The sequence below is a fragment of the Leopardus geoffroyi genome, chromosome E1 (assembly GCF_018350155.1).
Source record: "Leopardus geoffroyi isolate Oge1 chromosome E1, O.geoffroyi_Oge1_pat1.0, whole genome shotgun sequence".
NCBI classification, from domain to species: domain Eukaryota; kingdom Metazoa; phylum Chordata; class Mammalia; order Carnivora; family Felidae; genus Leopardus; species Leopardus geoffroyi.
Window position 1 is genome coordinate 22,889,858 of NC_059330.1, and position 19,145 is coordinate 22,909,002.

The 19,145-nt window shown below is 39.2% G+C and overlaps 1 protein-coding gene across 5 annotated transcripts in view; it reads left to right on the forward strand.

Moving 5' to 3' along the window:
* AP2B1 (adaptor related protein complex 2 subunit beta 1) overlaps positions 1-19,145 on the forward strand; it is a 128,371-nt gene that overhangs the window by 67,734 nt on the left and 41,492 nt on the right. For 3 of the 5 annotated variants that reach the window (XM_045490528.1, XM_045490524.1, XM_045490525.1), the window contains 3 exons: positions 3,459-3,651; positions 15,452-15,493; positions 16,353-16,499. In XM_045490528.1, the coding sequence (XP_045346484.1) occupies positions 3,459-3,651; positions 15,452-15,493; positions 16,353-16,499 (382 nt within the window). The remainder of the gene's footprint in view (positions 1-3,458; positions 3,652-15,451; positions 15,494-16,352; positions 16,500-19,145) is intronic. The other 2 variants (XM_045490527.1, XM_045490526.1) reach the window with 1 other exon arrangement.

Sequence of the window (19,145 nt, forward strand, 5' to 3'; positions counted from 1 at the left end):
AAATAGATCCTTGTGTTTTGATGACATTGTTATCATTTTATTGATGAGGAAAGTTTGTCTCAGAGAAGTTGTCACTTGCCCAAGATCACACAGCTGGTAATTATTGGAGCCAGTACTTGATCTTCGTCTTCTTAATCTAGACCGTCTACCCTTTACACCACACCCCGTGGTACTCTCTTACAGTCTCTTCTCCTAAGCTGTTAGACTTCTTGACTTATTTTCCTTACTTGAAACTTAACAATGGAACCACATTTATATTTCCCATCATCCCTTCAGATTTCTCTGTAATTATGAGGAACATCACTAGTTTTTTGCTTCTTAGTTTTTGTTTATTCTCCAAATTTGATTATTCATTCTTCTTTCGTGTATGTTCAAGAAAATATTGTTAAAGGAATTTTTACAGTGTTTTTTTTTTCCTTTGTATTATGTAAATCTTAGAAAACATGCAAGGTAGGGTAGGGTAGTATAGCAAACTCATGTCTCCTTGTCCCTCAGCCTCCACAGTTACCACTGTATTGCCAATCTTGTTTCATGCATTACCCCCACAATTTTTTATTTTTTGAGGGAGCTGGAGTATTTTAAGTCAAATTCCAGACCTCCTATCATTTCACCCGTAAGTATATTACTGGTAGCTCTAATAGATAAGGATTTTTTTTTAATGACAATAAATTATCAAGCCTCACAAAGTACAATTAATATTGAATAAGCAGTCTGAACTACTTTCAGACTTTCTTAATTGTAATTCTCTATTGTCTTTTAAAATTTATCTAGGATTGACTTTATTGTTCCCTTAAATTCACAGTGTTCCCACAGAATTCACAGTGAAACCATCTCAGCCTAGAGTTTTCTTCCTGGGATTTTCCCCACTTTTTAAATAGATAAATCATTTATAGTAATCTTTAAAAAAATTTTTTTTTAATGTTTATTTTGAGAGAGAGAGCATGCAATTGGGGGAGGGGCAGAGAGAGAGGGAGACACAGAATCCAAAACAGTTTCCAGGCTCTGAGCCGTCAACACAGAGCCTGATGCGGGTTCGAACTCATGAACCATGAGATCATGACCTGAGCTGAAGTTGGGCACTTTACCGACTGAGCCACTCGGGCACCCCTCATTTATAGTAATTTTAATGCTGTGCTAACCTTTAGTGTATAGCTCAACACATTTTTACATTTGTATACAATCATAACCACCACCCTGATCAGATATTTCCAGCATCTTAGAAGATTTCTCATGCCCCTTTGCCATTAATACCCACTCTCCAGAGATAACCATTGTTTTAACTTATATCACTACAGTTTTGCTTCTTTTTTTTTTTTTAGGTTTATTTACTTTGAGAGCAAGAGACAGAGCAGGGCAGAGAGAGCATCCCAAGCAGGCTCTGTGGTGTCAGCGTGGAGTCCGACACAGGACTCAAACTCATGAACCATGAGATCATGACATGAGCCGAAATCAAGAGTCGGATGCTTAACTGACTGAGCCACCCTGGAGCCCTTGCTTATTCTTGAACATGATATAAGTCAGTTGTATGTATGTTGGGGCTCTTATGGATAACGCTGCTATGAACATTCTTATGTATGTCTTGATAGACTTATGTACTTACTTCTCCTGTATATACACCTAGGAATGGAATTGCTGGGTCATAGAAGATGACCCAGTGGCTATACGAGATACTGCCAGTTTTCCTGAGTGATCAGGAAATACACTCCTTCTAGCAGTGTATAAGAGTTCTGGGTGATCCACATCCTCAGAAGCACTTGGGATTGTCAGTTATTTTAATTTTTGCCATTCTGGCAGATGTGTGGCAAGGCCTTGTTTTAGTTTTCATTTGCATTTTCCTGTTGAGTAGAGATGGCTTAAGTCCCTCTTCATGTTTATAGACATGATCCGCTTTTTGGTAGAGGACCCTCTACTTTAGGTAGTAGATCCTCTTTTGTGACACGTCTGATCTTATTTTTTAATGAGTTCTCTTTGTAGGAATTCTTTATGTAATGATTGAATGACTTGTAGGAATCTTTTATGTGATTTGAATACATGTCTTTTGTCAGACACATGTATTGCAAACATCTTTCTGTAGTCTGTGAGACAAAGACTCGTTTTCTGTAAATGGTGTTGTTTGAAGAAAAGATGCTCTCAATTTTAATGAAGTCCAGGTCATCACTTTTTTTTTTCCTTTTTATACTTAGTGTTTTCTATAGAAACATTTGTCCACTTCAAGGCCATCAAGGTCTTCTCGGTTTTGCGCTTCACATTTATGTTTGCTATGTCTCTTTAATTTTTATTTTGTGAGACAATAGGAGTCAAGGCTCATTTTTTCTCACACAGCTATCCAGTTGACCCAACATCGCCTAGTCTTGGCGCTCGCCACTTTTTATTTTCGTGCGTGGTGGCTGTAGCAGTTGAGATTACTCTTCGCTGATCCCCATGCTCATTCTCCCATCTTCGGTCCATTTTCCATACAGCTGTTAGTGTTTCTATGATATTTTTAGTTCTTTGTTCAACAAATCAAAGTGATTCTGTATTGCCTATCACAAAAAATTAACTTCCCAGGCTAGTTTCCAAAGTTTTATCTCCCTCATTTTCTCTTTCCCAAAATCTTAATCCCAATCTCTTATCCTGCCAGTACAATTTTTTCACCACCTCTGTTGTCAGATTGCTCATTTTTGTGCCTTTGCACTAACCATTCCTTCCTTTTGGGAAGGTCTCTCTCTAGTAGTTCCCTATAACTGTTCTGTTCTTCAAAAGCCAGTCATAACATCATTCTCAGAAGCTTTTAGAATCAGCTGCACCTGGTTTTGTCTCTCTATCCTGTCAGTATGCAGGCACTCCTATGGTACTCGGTTTTACCTGTTACACAGTAAGTGTGCTTTTCAGTCATTTTGTAAATGCTGCTTTTTGTTGTTGTTTGAGTGTAAGTTATTTGTGGGCAGGAAATATATTTTCCTTTCTTAAACATACTGCCCTGGAGGGCGCCTGGGTGACTCAGTCGGTTGAGTGTCTGACTCTTGATTTCGGCCCACATCATAATCGTATAGTTCATGGGTTCAGTCCCCACATTGAGCTCTGTGCGCTGGCAGCACAGAGCCTGCTTGGAACTCTCAGTCTCCCTCTTTCTCTGCCCCTACCCTGCTTGTGCTCTCTCTCTCAAATAAGCAAACTTAAAAAAAAAATGGGAAAACCCTGGGGTTCTCATTACGGTGCTACATCTTAGAGTAGGTGCTCAATTAAAATTGACTGATGAGGTTCTGTAGTATACATTTAGTTTCATTTTAGCAGCTATATTTTGATAAAAAGTAAGAATTGCTGTCATCTTTTCATCTGTATTAACGAATTATTATAAAATAAGAGGTTTTTTCCCCCCTCTTGTGTTTTATAGATTTGACGTTCATTCGTTGCCTTGTTATTATGTCCCAGGTGAAACTGACTTTTCTCTTTCCTCCTCTTTGTGTGTGTGACTGCAGCACTGATGCGGGTGACAGCCCTGTTGGCACCACCACTGCCACCAACCTGGAACAGCCTCAGGTTATCCCCTCTCAAGGTGACCTTCTAGGAGACCTTTTAAACCTTGACCTCGGTCCCCCCGTCAATGTGCCACAGGTGTCCTCCATGCAGATGGGAGCAGTGGATCTCTTGGGAGGAGGTCTAGATAGTCTGGTGAGTATCTTTCTTCTGTCTTTCTTTTGGTTATTTTTAATTCTTGATGTGCTAAAAAGCTTTAGGACTATTCAGCTTTTTAGAACTAGACCTTTCCTTGATGAGCAGAGCAAAGTCCTTTGATAAAGGACAGAATTATTTGTCTTCAGAGAATTAATTGATACTAATTAATTGGTATGGGACACATTTACAAATGCACAGGATGGTTTTGTTGCCCTGCCTCTAAATAGAACTTGTGATGTTTAGCCAACCTGTTGTTCAGCAATCTTAATATTTAGTATCCTTTCCAGAGCTTATTACTGTTCCTGCTTCTTAACTCTGGATAGCCCCTATAATTCCTTTTTCCCTGAACAGCATATAAATGATCTCAGAGAGATTATCTTATCTTGAGTCTTTCAAACCTTTGGCTTTTTTATATTTTATTGGCTTATGCCCTAATTCTGAAAGGCTTTGAGACAGCCATTTGAGCCATTTGTGTAAAAAAAACGTACCTTGATTACAGTTGGGAAGTACTGCTTGATTGGTTCTTTTTGCCCACCCCGCCCTTCCTCCCACCCATACTTCCAATTTAATTAGCTTCCAGGATTCTAATAATAAAAGGCTCCAACGTCCAGAGTATCTGTGACTATGTGCTACCAGTGGGAACTAAAATTAGTTTTTCTTGCTGTACAAGATAAATGAGAAATATTAAGGATAACCTTCCGTCTGCGTAGCAAAGACTAGAAAAATAACAGGTCACATCACATGGCTCCCTGGAAACTAGGTTTTTAACTGAGGTAGAATTAGAGGGACTCTTTTAGCCAGACATTTGCACGTTTGTATGTAAAGACATCCAAACAAACTTATTTCCCAACATGAGAAGGAAGACATGCCATAGATAGGAAAATATATGTTCTCAGAGATTGCATAATGCATTATGTCTGGGATTTATGCCAGCCAGTACAGGTGCATTTAATTTTTGGCTGGCAGAGGATCTGAGAAAATAGGGTTACGGTCCTATCTCTGTGGGTTGTGCATTTTACTAATGGACAGTCACTGCTTTCAGAGTCTGTACACTGACCAAGCTCTGGACTCCAGCTCATAGGGATGCAAGTAGCACTCCTTATTGTCTTTCTTGGCAAAGTAAGCATTTGCTTTTCATAATTCATATTTTTAATGAGTAGAGTTGACTGATTATGTAAAAATAGCTTCCTCGTGTGATCATTCTGCATGGCTGTATAGCCTCTCTGTAGACTCAGAAGAGTCTATGGAGTCTCAGGAGACTGAACAGTGAATACTGAAATAATAACGGAGACTTCCAGGAATCCCACATAAACATTGAAATAGCTCTTCCTGTTCTGTTGACAAATCACCCACAGGTTATGTGTTATGTCCTTCTTAAGTGTATGCCTTACAGCCCTACTTATTAATTTACCTGATGGGTGACAACATAATGGACTCATTGAACCTAAGAATGACAAATTAAGCTTGAAGGATGGAGGGGAGAAAGAGGCCCTATATTTTAATGTTGTCTGGCTCTGGCTCAGGATTTTCTGTTCTTCTTGACCCACTTTAGTGGAGAAAGAAACAGACATGTTATGTGCTTATATATAAGCCACAGACATGTGGCTTATATTAGCAGTTGCTGGCCCTTAATGCCAGTGAGTTTTCTCCTTATATTTTGCTTAGCTATCCACAAGTATTACTTCAAATAGAAAAAATGTTGCATTTTTTAGGTTGTAGTAACTGAAGTCACACATGGGCCTTTTTTTTTTTTCTTGGTAAAGGATGTTCTTTTGGGGGTGGGGAGTATGTTTCTCCATTTGGATTTGTAAATCCATAGCCTTTGCTATGTAGGCCCAGTCATGTTCCTGTGTAACTCTATTATTTTACCTCTTGCTGACTTCAGTATTCAGAATGGTATATACTTGGTGTTATAGCCCTAGAAAGTCATGTGGTTTTCAACTTATTCTGTAATATAAATTTATCTCAGATATTAAGGAGTAAAAGTTTTGCTTTGTCTGTATGGGGTTAAATATGTATTCACTTAGAGAATTAATATCCTTTTAAGAGACTATCACAAAGAAGGCCTAAACCCAGCTGTGTGGAAGATGAATTTCCAAGACAGCCTATGCCATGATATTTTTTAAATGCTTTATTGTTCGTGTGTAAATTATCTAATTTAAAGGGAAAATAGTCCTCAGAGTTTTTACTTAATCTGTATAGATAGTTCTGTTTCTTGAATGAATCTTTTCCTTATGGTAATGCTTCTCAAACTATAATGTAAATCTGTATAAATCTTATAAATCTCCTAGAGATCTTGTATAAGGTAGATTCCGATTTAGTTGGTCTGGGGTAAGACCTAGAAGTCTGCATTTATAACACGCTCCCTGGTCCATGAGTCAGCTTTGAATAGTGAAGCCATAGAATTTCTGTAACCACTTTGAACCACTTCAGTGTGGTGCTTGAACCACAGCTGTTGGTAAACCCAGATGCCTTTTGCTCTTGACTTTATTAGTAAACACACTCCTGGAAAGAGGGCTTCTCGAGAATTCTGCCCCAAATTGAGGGAGAGAAACTCTTGAAATTAACTTCTTAAAGGACCTTCTTTTACTGTCTCGGACGAATAGTGTTGCTAGGAGTGGTAGAATTTGACCCAGTGTAAAATTAGGCCTAGGTTAGAGTTATGTGTTCACCTGGCAAGCAGCTCTTGTTACCTTAGTCACCAAGGCCTCTACAGTGTTCCTGCCGCTTTTATCATTGCTGACTAATAGAACCCTACCCATAGGGGTCAGTGCTGTGCTGCTTATGAAGCATGACAGTTACTAACCTTTCATTTAGCTTTGGGGTTCTCAACTCCACCTGCATTAGTCCCACATTAGTACCATGTTAAAAAAATACTATCAGTCTTTGGGCTCAATCCTAGAGTAATTAAGGAGAATTTCTGGGAGTTAGGACCTAGACATGGGTAATTTTGGAAAGATGCCCAAGTTATTTTAATTTTGTATCCAAAGTTCAGAACATTGAGCCAAAGGAAGTTGCAAACGGAGTTAGGTAGAGATGTTAAAATTGATCTCTAAGCCAAGACAGTGGTTTTGATAGAAGATTTATATTCTGGTGGGCCTCTTCAGTACCTCCTACAAAAACAGACCTCTCTGACTTTACCTCTGTTCCTTCCCCCCATGACATTTTTCTGTTGTGATTTGCAATTAGGTGGTCAAGCCTACCAGAAATTGGCCAGGACTTGAATTTGATCAATTTAGATTTGGTTATTCAGTCCCAACATTCTTTTTACTTTTACTCACTTTGCATAATTGGAGACTGGAAATTGTTTTTGTATTTTGGATTGTCTCCCATTTTTCTGTCCTTCTGTCTTATAACTTGATATTCACTAGAGAATGTTCTTCTCTTTTCATATTCTTGTGATCCTCCCATTAGATCTTGTTTTACCTTCTTTCATTATCGCGTTTATAAAATTTTGAGATTTAGGGAATAGAGGCTTTTTCTAGAATTGTTGTTAAGGAAATATTTATCTGTTTATCATTGTTATTATTCTTATTTGCCATAACACCTGAAGACTTCAGCCTTCTTCCATCAATAACAGTGACTTCTAACAGCTGTGATTTTTAAACTGAAAAAAGAGTGAGTGGGGATATTGTTCTGATGTAGAGAAAATACACAGGGGTGCCAGGGTGTCGGTTGAGCATCCAACTTCAGCTTAGGTCATGATCTCGCAATTCATGAGTTCAAGCCCCACGTTGGGCTTGCTGCTATCAGCGCAGAGCTCACTTTGGATGCTTTGTCCCCCCCACAGCCACCCCCGCCCTTCCCCAGCTTGCCCTCGCTCTCTCAAAAAGAAACATTCAACACACACACACACACCCCATGTCTCCTAGTTGATGTTTGTTTATTTATTTATTTATTTATTTAGGAGGCAGGCATCTTTGAAAATCATTGATTTAGGCAGAGCTGCAGATTTAAAAAATGGAATGCTTTTTCATCATCGGACCAAGTCCGTATGGATTTCCTCCATACTCTTTTCGGTCTCCTTACTGAAATAACCCCATTTTAGTTTCTGCCTGCCTTAGTATATTCTCTTTTGCTTGAACTCTGCAGATAGTTTCCTCCTTCCGTTAATATAAACTTAACTGTCACATTGATGTTGGATGAATTGTATTGAAACTTCCATAGTTGATGTAAAGCAGGATAGTATACTATCTAAATGTAGGCTTACAAAAGTAGTTACTTGAGTCTTTGTTTCTTAGTTTCAGAAATCGTGTATGGGTCTTTTGGTGCCTTTAATACGAAACCTAAGAAAGTGCTCATTCTGGGTAGTGTGATTTTTCTGACAGTCCAAATCTTGGTTTGGTGTAGTGTGGGAGGTGACCTGACGCCCATGCTCATAACTCCTGCATACGTGTTATAAACGTACAGCATTCGCTGATAGGTCTGACATCTGTGAGATCACTAAAGTAATAATAATTGAGTCTTGATTTTTGTTGTTGTTGCCTTTACTTTCAGGCTGTCAGCATAGACCTTGGCTAAATTATAGCCTTTTATTCATCCAAGGTGCCGTGCACTATTCTATTTAGATAAATAGCGCTATTGTACATGAAGAACGGAAAGGAAGCATTATCCAGAGTGCCCTTTCTCTTTGCTGACAAAGGTTTTCCTGCCAGAGAAATGTCCTTTCAGTGTGCCCAGCTGGAGTATTGTGGGATAGAGGAGAAATGGCCTTTTCCTAACTCCAGTGTATGTTTTTCAAATCCTCCCACTCTATGTTGTTGTTTTTTTCCAGTATAATTAACATGCAGCGTTATATCAGTGTCAGGTGTACAATAGAGTGACTCAGCAATTCTCTACATTCCTCGGTGCTCACCATGATAAGTGTGCCCTCCCACCCTTTCTTTTATTTTTACCTTTCAGAAATTTTAAGTCGGGAACTATTTTAGTGATAATTTTAGTTTTTTTTAGCCCACAGGACTAAACCACTACATACTAGCTTTGCATCTTCCTATTTCTTCCTCTGGAAAATATTTGCAGTGATTAAAGAGCTTAAGTTTTAGAGTTGGTGCTGTTGTGGAGAGAGGTTTTTGAATTGTAGCCCAGTTTTGCCTGGTAAATCTTCAGTGTGGCTTCTGTAACCCCATGGCCTTTTTTTTTTTTTTTTTAATATTTATTTATTTTTGGGAGACAGAGTGCAAGCCAGGGGAGGGTCAGAGAGAGAGGTCGACACAGAATCTATCTGAAGCAGGCTCCAGGCTCGGAGCTGTCAGCACAGAGCCGGACACGGGGCTTGAACCCACAAAGTATGGGATCATGCCCTGGGCTGAAGTCGGACACCTAACCAACTGAGCCACCCAGACGCCCCAACCCCACTGTCTTTTTATCAATGTGTAGATTTGACCAAGGCTGGCCTCAGGCAATTTGGGGGAATAATTACTCAATACTGAGTTCCTATTTCTGTTCTGGTTTCCTGTGCTGCAACTCTTATAATTTCTAAACCTCAGAATAACTCTGCAAGGAAATTGGTATTGAACCCCATTTTATAGAAAACTGAAGGTGTCATAGCAAGTAAGTCTCAGAGTCAAGATTTGAACCCAAGACTATCCTGTGATTCTTCTAGTTTGTTGTCATCTTCTAAAATAGAGTCTGGTCTCACCTAACTTTGGTACTTTTCAAACTGGAGTACACGGTCTATGGAGTACTCAGCAGAGTGCAGATGCATTTATAGCTGCAGAATAAACTTGGCTCATGGTCTTGCAGTGTCATTCTTATTTGATGGTAAGGAATATAAACACAGACTAAACACCGCTGTGTAAAGGCTTAGACTGTAAAATTGCATGAATGTTTAAGATAAAACACAAGGCTTGTTTGCCCTATGCCTCTTCTTGCTGTACATCCCAGGTGTTGAGTTTGGGCTAGCGTGCCACTAGGAGGCACATGAAAGCTTGAGAAAGACTGTAGAAGTGTATTCATTTGTGAAAACAGGGACCACATAAGTTCATACATCTGTTTTGCAGCAAAAGGAACAAGATTGTTCATCTTACCCTCTTTGTAAGCAGAGCCACAAAATGCTGTCTTCTCATCTCTTTGCCAGTGAACTGTGATATAAACCACTAGTGCTATCAAAGCAAATAAATGATGCACAGGGCATTCTGCTGAAAACTTGCTGTCAGAACTGCTCCGACAAGAATACACTTTCTCTCTAGAAAGGACTTTGGCCTTAGGATGGGGACTGGGTCCTTTTTTTCCCTAATTGGTTCTGTTCCTGTGTGTCAGAAATGTCGATGCCGATAGGATGCTCTAGGCCAGTTGATGAAACAATTTTGTCAGGCTTCTGTCCATTTTGTGATAATTTTCTCCAATAAAATGATTCATTTCAAAATTGTCCTCCCAAGAAGTAATATTGCTAGTATTCCTGTTTATATGGTTAGTAGAACATTCATTCCCTGAATAAATATTTGAGTGCTGATTCTGTATCAGACTTCATTCTATGTACTGGGAACATAGTTGTGTCTAGCCCTTGCAAGCATACGTTCCGGTGTGGGGAAGAGAGATGACAAACAACTCTATAGGCAGGTAGTAAGGATGGCAAAGGAAAATGAGACAGGAGGAAGAGCTTCTCCTGTGGAGTTTTATTATACTCCTCATTGGGTTCTGTTGGAGCTAAGAGACTGCTAGTGACACATTCTGTTCCTTGTCCCACCTCAGGAAGTGTTCTGTTACATCCCCCTACTTTGCTGTTGATAATCAAAGCCCTTTTTTTCTGTCAAGCTAAAGAGTCATCTGATGATTTTGTGGGATCTCAACTAATTTTCACTATTTCACATTTGGTCCATTCTTAGCTGTCAGTTTGTTTAATAGCTTTTGCATGGTTACAGATCCTTTTCACCAGTTCTAGTTGTATTTTATGATACTTTTCTGAATAGCTTTTTGAAGATCAAATTAATATTTGCAGCCAAACAGCTGAAAATTACACTTTTACCTACTTTTACCTAGGAGATGTTGTGTGCCTTCTAAAATCTAAAACCCTAATAGGAAAAACATAGACTAATGTTTTTAACACCAATAGGATTTTGGTACAAATTTTATTATTTGTGATGAAAATCACTGTATGCTATTTTTACATCATTCTATTTTGACTCCTTAATAATAACAGAGCTATCAGTAAGCATTCCTTTAGACTCCCTTTAATTAAATCAGTTCTGAAAAGCATTAAATGAAAAAGGTAATAACTCTAGACAGAAGCAAAGAAATTTGTGAGCTTAAGATCTGCACTTCTAATTAAGAGAATGTCTCGAGACGCTCAGCACCACAGGTTTAGAAGAGGTCAGTATATTTTGGACTGGCCAGATACACGTACCTGAAAGGAGCTAACCAAGATTGGCCATTGTGATCATTATTTGTGGAACTTTTTCTTTTTTTTTCTCTCTTTCTTTCTTTCTTTCTTTTTTTTTTTTTAATATATATATATTTTTTAATATTTATTTATTTTTGAGAGAGAGAGACAGAGACAGAGTGTGAGCAGGGAAGGGGCAGAGAGAGAGGGAGACAGAATCGGAAGCAGGCTCCAGGCTCCTAGTTGTTAGCACAGAGCCCGATGCGGGGCTCGAACCCATGAACCATGAGATCATGACCTGAGCCAAAGTCAGGCACTCAAGTCACCCAGGGGCCCCTGATAACCCTTTTATAAAAAGACTTCTTTTCTTGGAGTCGGGTAGACTTGTTGCCTTTAGAACCTTAGTCCTGAGTTCTCCCTCTGTATTTCTGCTATTTAGCCTTTTGCCATTGGATGAGGGTGTTTTCTTTTGGTATCTAGCTGAACTAGAGTTGTGGGCAGACTCAGCTAAAACTTTTGGCTCAACCTGGTTCTGTTGCAGAGATCATGTAACAATGCTGAAATCCCTTTAGCCCATAAGTTACAGTAAATCACCATGAACTCATTGCTTTCCATCCAGTTAACATTGCAAGGATACATTATTATATAGTTCAGCATGAACTGAGCCCAGTTCAGCACTACTTCAGGGATGGTTAAGTGGCCAGTATTAGCAGTGGCCAAATGTTAATATTATTTTCAGTGCCATTTAATGACTACCGCCAACTATGATTTAGATGGGGGACGGGGGGAACCAAACCACTGTGGCTTGGTTCACTAACCATACAACCATTTGGACTTGGGTATCAGCTTCAGACCTTTCAGAAAATTCTCACTTTTCAACATTTGAAATATTGTTTTGCCAACATTGGCACATGGAGAAAATGGCAGCTGTAGTAAGACAATTCTGGGAACTGTGGGAAGTGGTTAGCTCCAAGAGACACTTAAAACACAGCATCTAGACACCTGAGATGGGGATTAAAGCCATGCCCTGCACACCTAACCCTTTTCACTCGGCTCCCACCAGCTCACTGGATAACAGATATTACTAAATTTTTACAAGTCCTAGTTTGGCTGATTTTGTACCCTACCTGATAAGTATAGCCGGACTAAGATGAATCTAGTCTGACTCCAGATAATACCAACAACTGAACTGAAATGGTTGATGGCTAGTTGAGGCCAACATGAGAACTTTTCTGAGTTTTATTCAGTTTTCCAGCTTCTTTTTCTTAATATTTGCAATCATCCTGCTTGTCACTGTAGACAAGAGAGGCCACTCACTGGGTAATTGGCTCCCATCCTTGCTGACATCTCTTTATTAGTCACTCCTGCCCATGACTGTGCTATCACCTTTGTCATGTTTTCCAAGAAGAGGATGATAACCTCCCCTAGGAACTTTTTCAGTCAAAAGGAAAGATGCTGAATAAAGTCTGAGTAGGTTACAGTTTTGCTAGTCAGAAAACGTATTGAAGCTATCCTTTCCCTTTGCTCTCTGGACATAACACTACTGTTAGGTGAACCTTTACATATTTGGCTATGTGTCTCTTGATACCCTTCGGGTCCTGTCTCTTAAGATCAGATTTCCTGATTCTGGGTTGAAGCTGTGTTGTATCTGATATATTGAACGTAAACATGGGAGTATTGGAATTGCTTTTCAGTTTCTTTAATGGTTTTGAATAAAATTGACAAGCAGTGTGGTGGGGAGAGTACATTCAGATCTTATCTGGCTAAGATAATGTTCATATAACACTCAAAGATAGTAAGAATGAAATCTAAGAAAATAAGGGCTGTAAATGGGCTTTATTTCCTTTGGAAATAATACCACCAGTGAGTGCCTTTTATCAATGTCTTTTATTGAATTTAGCATATTGGATAAAACCACTGTTTCTCTTCCAGTGTGTGGTTTCTTCCTTGCCAAGTGCCAACCAGGTCCGTAAAGAATTCGCTCTTTTAAGCTTGGATTGTACACCTAGCCAGAGGGGAGGAGAATGGTTGAGGGGAAGAAGGGATAATAAGCCCATCAGAAAGTCAAACCAGATCAAAGCAGCAGGGCAAATGAGGCATTGTACATTCATCCCATCCTTATTAAGAGTTTTTTTCTTTTCTGCTCAAGTTATAACTTTCATTTTATTCAGGAGTTAGCTCCAAAGTAATTTTGAATGGATCAATCTTTTCTGATTCCAAATTAATTCTTTAAGGCATTGGTTTTCAACCTTGTCTATACATTAGAATCACTAGGAGAGCCTTTCAAAATTCTGATGCCCGGGCTCCACCCCAGCACAATTAAATCACTGCCTTGGGGGGGTGAAACTCGGGCATAGTGTTTTTTTAAATGCCTCCCCACTATACACACACAGGTGGTTGACTGAATTGTGTATCTAAGGTTGAAAGCCATAGTTGATAGAACCCAATTGAAGTACTCTTGAAAAGTTTATATCTTATTCCATAAACCTCCTGTAATCAGCCTGCCTTTGCAAACTTATTTTCTGTGGCTGTTATTTTGTTTTGTTTTGTTTTGTTTTTTTATATACACATATCTACCCTGTGCTCAGTCTAATTGGACTACTCATTCTTTTTGATCCTACTATTATTCATGCTCTTTCAGCCTTTGTTCATGCTATTTGGGAAATAACCTCCCCCATTTTTGCTTTTTATAATCCCACATTACCACCTCTTTGAAGCTTTTCATTATCCTTCAGCCAAAAGGAGGCTCTTCCCTTCAGTACTTATCTTTTTTGCTTTAGTATATTCTGTATGGTTTTGCATTCATGTTCTATTTCTCCTGCCAGTTTGCAACGTCTGGGTTTTATTCATCTATGTATTCCCCTCACTGCCTGGCATCTTTACATTCCCCATAGTGCCTTGTATCCGGTTGACATTATAGGAGTGTTTGTTTGAATAAAAGGTGGTTTTCAGATGTCATGCTACAGATGTGTGCTATTCCAGAACCAGGGAGAAAGCAGGTGTGTAATATCTTTTCTCTTTACTTTAGACTTTCCCAGTTATTTGAATTCTTAGTTGTGGTGACCTTTTTATTTATTTACACATGTTAATTTTTGGCTTGTATTCAACCATTAAGTAATTTTCAGGAACCAGGTTCTAGAAATGGCTCTTTGAGGTTTGGAGTGCTCTGTAACTTAGTGCAGAGGATGCTTAGTAATGCTAGTTCTGAAGCACCTGCCTTTTCTGTCACGGTAGAAACAGAATTTTGTCGTATGTCTCCATGTTTTTCAATGTAGAGCATTTTTTAGATTTTGGCAACACTGTTTCATGTATTTTTTCACTGCGAAGATAAATACTCTTTCTCAAATCCTGAAAACCAGTACAGTTTTGTTTTTTAACATAACCACACACAAAGATTTCCAAGTTTCTACCACTAAATGACAGATAATAAAGGAAACAGTGTTTTGTAGAGTAGACAAGGCATTTGGTGATTCAGAGAAGAACTTCAAATGTACAATGAGAACTAGGGAAGAGGCAAATGTGGAACCGTAGCCAAAAAAGGTGGTGTTTGCTTTTTAAACAGCGCTGGTGTGTGTGCGTGTGCGTGTGTGTGCGTGCGTGTGCGTGTGTGTTTCTTCATGCCAGCTATTTTCAGCTTCTGTTCTTCTTTAATGCTTTTGTTGTGGAAGACTGACTTCAGGGTGAATTATATCAGAGCCCTGAGGGGAGAAAAGGCCAGATTAAGACCATGTGGAATTATTTTCCTGTCACCTAGCTAATTAAGTCCATCTAATTCTCCAATAGTTAGCATCCTTTTAAATGATCTCCAAATAAATCACAGCATTTCTCCTTAGTAGTGTCAACTGTGAAAGAGATTTGAAGCATTGCATGCCTTCCTACTTCCTCCCCAGATAGGATATCTTCCTCTCCCAGCTGTTTTCTTTCTTAGGAAAGTTCTAAACTCTAAAAATCACTCTTGTTCCACCTATAATTTTTGAAGCTTGAAATTGCTCAATACTGGTTTGGTTCCCACTTTCTCAGTGGAACAGCAGGTTTTATAGATCAAAGCACATTTTAGTTTTTCTTTGCTTTTCTTTTTTTTTCTCCCTTAAATTTCCTTTTAAGGAAAAAATAAAACACATTCAAAACATTACTCCTTGGAGATAGAGCTTCTTGGAATATGTAAATTCTTTAAGTCCTGTTTCGGTTTGTGCCTATGTACCCCAGTGGGAAGATTGGATCTGAAACATCGCTGAGATGTCCCAGCTCCATCTTCTTTCCAAGTTTTCTCAGAACTCCCACACACCGTCAATGCCACTACTCGGTTCCCCTAGGACATATTTTCTTTGCAATCTAGAATTTCTTTAGGCTTTGGGAGTCAAGTTGAATAGCATGTATTCCTAGCAACTTGGTAGAGCTATTTACAGATTCTAAATGGGCATCTAGTACTTAGCTAAATGAACTCTACCTCTCTCTCCTCTCTCTCCTTCTCTCTTTCAGCTTGGCAGTGACCTTGGCGGGGGCATTGGAGGAAGTCCGGCAGTAAGTGCCATCCGTTTTTTTCACCATGGGATGCGCTGCCCCCTGTTTGATGCCTTTCCTATGCACACATTCTCAGGCCAGCCACCGCTGCTATCTAGCATTGTACACCAGAACCTCTATAGAAGCATATGAAGAGTAGAAAGTGGCGTAGGGTTACTTGGAATCTTCGGAGGTGTACACCACATGTGGTGTAGGGACATCTTTAGGGATTGGCGCTCTGGTGTCTACAGAGGTCTTTGTCTTCCTGACATTAAAGAGCTAAAGGAAATGGAACCTGCCATCTTGACTAGAGAATGTTCTTACTCTTTAGCGTCATCTACAAAGAACTTGAGAGAGTCAGCTGGACTCAGAGGGAGACTCTCCTCGTAAGTGACTGAGTTTGGGGGTATGAATATCCATCTCCCCCCAGGAGAGTTTCCTACCAGATATTTATGCCTAAATGGGAAAGTAAGACTTGTCTGCACCCAAGTGGAACTAGAACTGCTTTCTAAGTTGGATGCTTCTTCTTTCTATAGAAACAGCCTCCCCCTTCGTTAGGGTGCCTGTCGGCCTTTTGCACAGAATCATGGAAGCTAAAATTGGAAACAAACAGAAAAGATCTTGGATCACTGTGTTCCTGATCCTACTGTTTTAGTCTCTCTTGATAGAACTTCTAAAGAGTGTTTGTATATCATCAGTGATGAAAAAATAACTGTGATGATTAAAAGGATAAAGAATATACTAATTCAGCTCCTAAGAATATTATAATTATGATGTATTCTTGTTGTTTTATCAATACCACTAAAATATAGAGCAACAGGTTAAGGGCTATTAATGTGTTCTTCCTGGTCCCCCCTGCCCCTTCCCTTTTTCCCTGCAGGTGGGACAGTCGTTCATCCCATCATCAGTGCCTGCAACCTTCGCTCCTTCACCTACTCCTGCTGTGGTCAGCAGTGGTTTGAACGACCTGTTTGAACTCTCCACAGGGATAGGCATGGCACCTGGTGGATATGTGGCTCCTAAGGCTGTAAGTAAAGCAATACTTTCGTAATGAACAAGACCTGAATAACTTGGCATTTTTTGTTACTTCCACTGATAATAAATCCGAAGTTTGGGCCCTTGTCCTAGAGGATTTAAGAGGAAGATAAAAAGTGGTCTAAAATTTGGCAATTAAGAAGCACTGTAGCATCCTCATTAACCATTTTTATAATTAGACTTAAAATTAGAAGTATTGAATATTTGTGTTTTGTTCTTGTGTAGAAATGTCTGGTTTGTTAACGCTGATGTCAGCCTAGTATAAATCCAGTTAACAATGCAACAGCAGGGTCAGGGAGGTTAGAATACACTAGAGGGGTAACGTTTTTACCTGTCATCCTTTCCATTCCCTGTTTCAGTTGGTATTACAGATGGATTCTACTACACTTGTTGCTCACATGCAGCCTTCCTGGGTTTTAGTGTACCTTTTTAGAGTGCTGATTTGGGTTTCTGTCATTGGTGCTTTTCTAGTCTCAGCCTTGCTTAATGTCATGCTCAGACTGAAATTCAAAAAGGGAAACTCACTGTGAGTGAAGCTTACTTCACCCTTTGGTGAAGTACCATCCAGCTAGGCTCAGTCTCTTGTAATTGCCTTTCTGAGGGACAACCTGCCTGTCTGTTTCCTAAATTCTCTACCTGCTCACCTGACTCGTGGAGGATCCCTGCTACAGAAATATAGACCAGTTGTCCATTCCAGGGTTCATAACTTGATCTACACAGCAGCTGAAGAGAGAAGCCAAAAATAGGATTTAAAACTGAACCGTAATGTTTTGGCACAATACAGTAGCTTTGTTGTGAGGTTTCTGTGTTGGATATTATCCCATAGACTTTTCATTGTTGATTAAAAGATTATCTAATGCATTTTTTTACTAACATTAAAGTAATACATACAAATGACAAATGTAAATAATGCGGAAATAACAGATGGAAAATTAAGTCTTTCTGCCCCCACTTTCTCATAGATAGCCCCTATTAACTTTTGTGTGTTCTATAAGAACATATACCTATGTCTGTGTCCTTTAACAGTACTAATGTCAGTGGAATATACTGTTTTCCATCTTGTTTTTTCTCTGCTGTATTCTTTTTTTAATTTTTTTTTTTCGACGTTTATTTATTTTTGGGACAGAGAGAGACAGAGCATGAACGAGGGAGGGGCAGAGAGAGAGGGAGACACAGAATCGGAAACAGGCTCCAGGCTCTGAGCCATCAGCCCAGAGCCCGACGCGGGGCTCAAACCCACGGACCGCGAGATCGTGACCTGGCTGAAGTCGGACGCTTAACCGACTGCGCCACCCAGGCGCCCCTCTGCTGTATTCTTTTGAATGTCTGTATCCACTGTATTGATGTACCACAACTTATTTAATCATTCCCCTGTTGATGGACATACAGGTTATTCCCTTAGTCCTACCACACTCCTCCCTCTTTGTCATTATAGCACTGCAGCAAACATCTTTGTGTATGTATAGTGTGGTATATATATAAATATTAAAATAGACATTCTCTGGGGTGCCTGGTTGGCTCAGTCAATTGAGCATCTGACTCTTGATTTCAGCTTAGGTCGTGATCTCACGGTTTGTGGGGGTGAGCCCTGTCCAGCTCTGTTTTGACAGTGGAGCTTGCTTAGGATTCTTTCTCGCCCTCTCTCTTTCTCTCTCTCTGCCCCACCCCATTTGCACTCTCTCCCTCTCTCTCAGAAAATAAATAAACATTAAAAAATAAAATAAGTATTCTCAACTTACCTTCTAAAAGGAGACTTCAAATTACATTCCCAGCAGCACAATGCAAAGTGCCAGGTTGCTTATATTCTCCATTAAGGGTTATTGACTTTTAGGATTTTTGACCCTCTGATAGATGAAAAATATCTTATGGTTGTTTTGTTTTATTTTCTTCTTCTCCTTTATTTCTTTAGTGTGGCCAAATATGTTCCCAAGTTTATTCACTACCCACTGATGCTTTGGTATTTAGTCTTTGGTGGTCAGAACAGTTCATGAATTTTCTGATTTTTTTTTTTTTTCTTAATTAACTCTTACAGTCCAGGGGTTTCTGGGGCCAGGGGTGGGTTATGGATGAATTATATAGAAAGGATAGACATTCAAATTATTTAAACAACATCTAAGTACTATTTACCGGAAACTATAGCAAGAGTTAAAAATCTACGTAAGACATGGTCTTTGTCCTTAAGATTACTGATAATAGTTTTGGTGATGATTAAAAGAAAAGTCTTCAAAGATACAGACATATGATTTTCATTAGTAGATTCAGTTTCTTCACTTTTAAGCCTGTTACCAAAAGTGCCAATTAAAAAAACCAAACACATTATACTCATTGGAGTTTTTCTTTTCCTTGTCTATACAGTTGGTAGCAGTACTCAAGCAGTAAAATGACCAAGTTGAACAGAAATGGAGAAGTAGCCAGGGTTACTCATATACTGTGTGTGTGTGTGTGTGTTTGGTTTGGTTCTTTAATTGAGGATGATCTCAAAATTCAGAAAATATGACATTATCCGGAGCCTTTTGGATCTAACTTGATATTTATGGTATAAAAATCACCATAATTTCCTAAAGAAGCGAAATCTTAATTTAATCTTTATATATTCAAAACAAAGAGCATGAAGATAAATCTTGTGTGGTTCCATTGA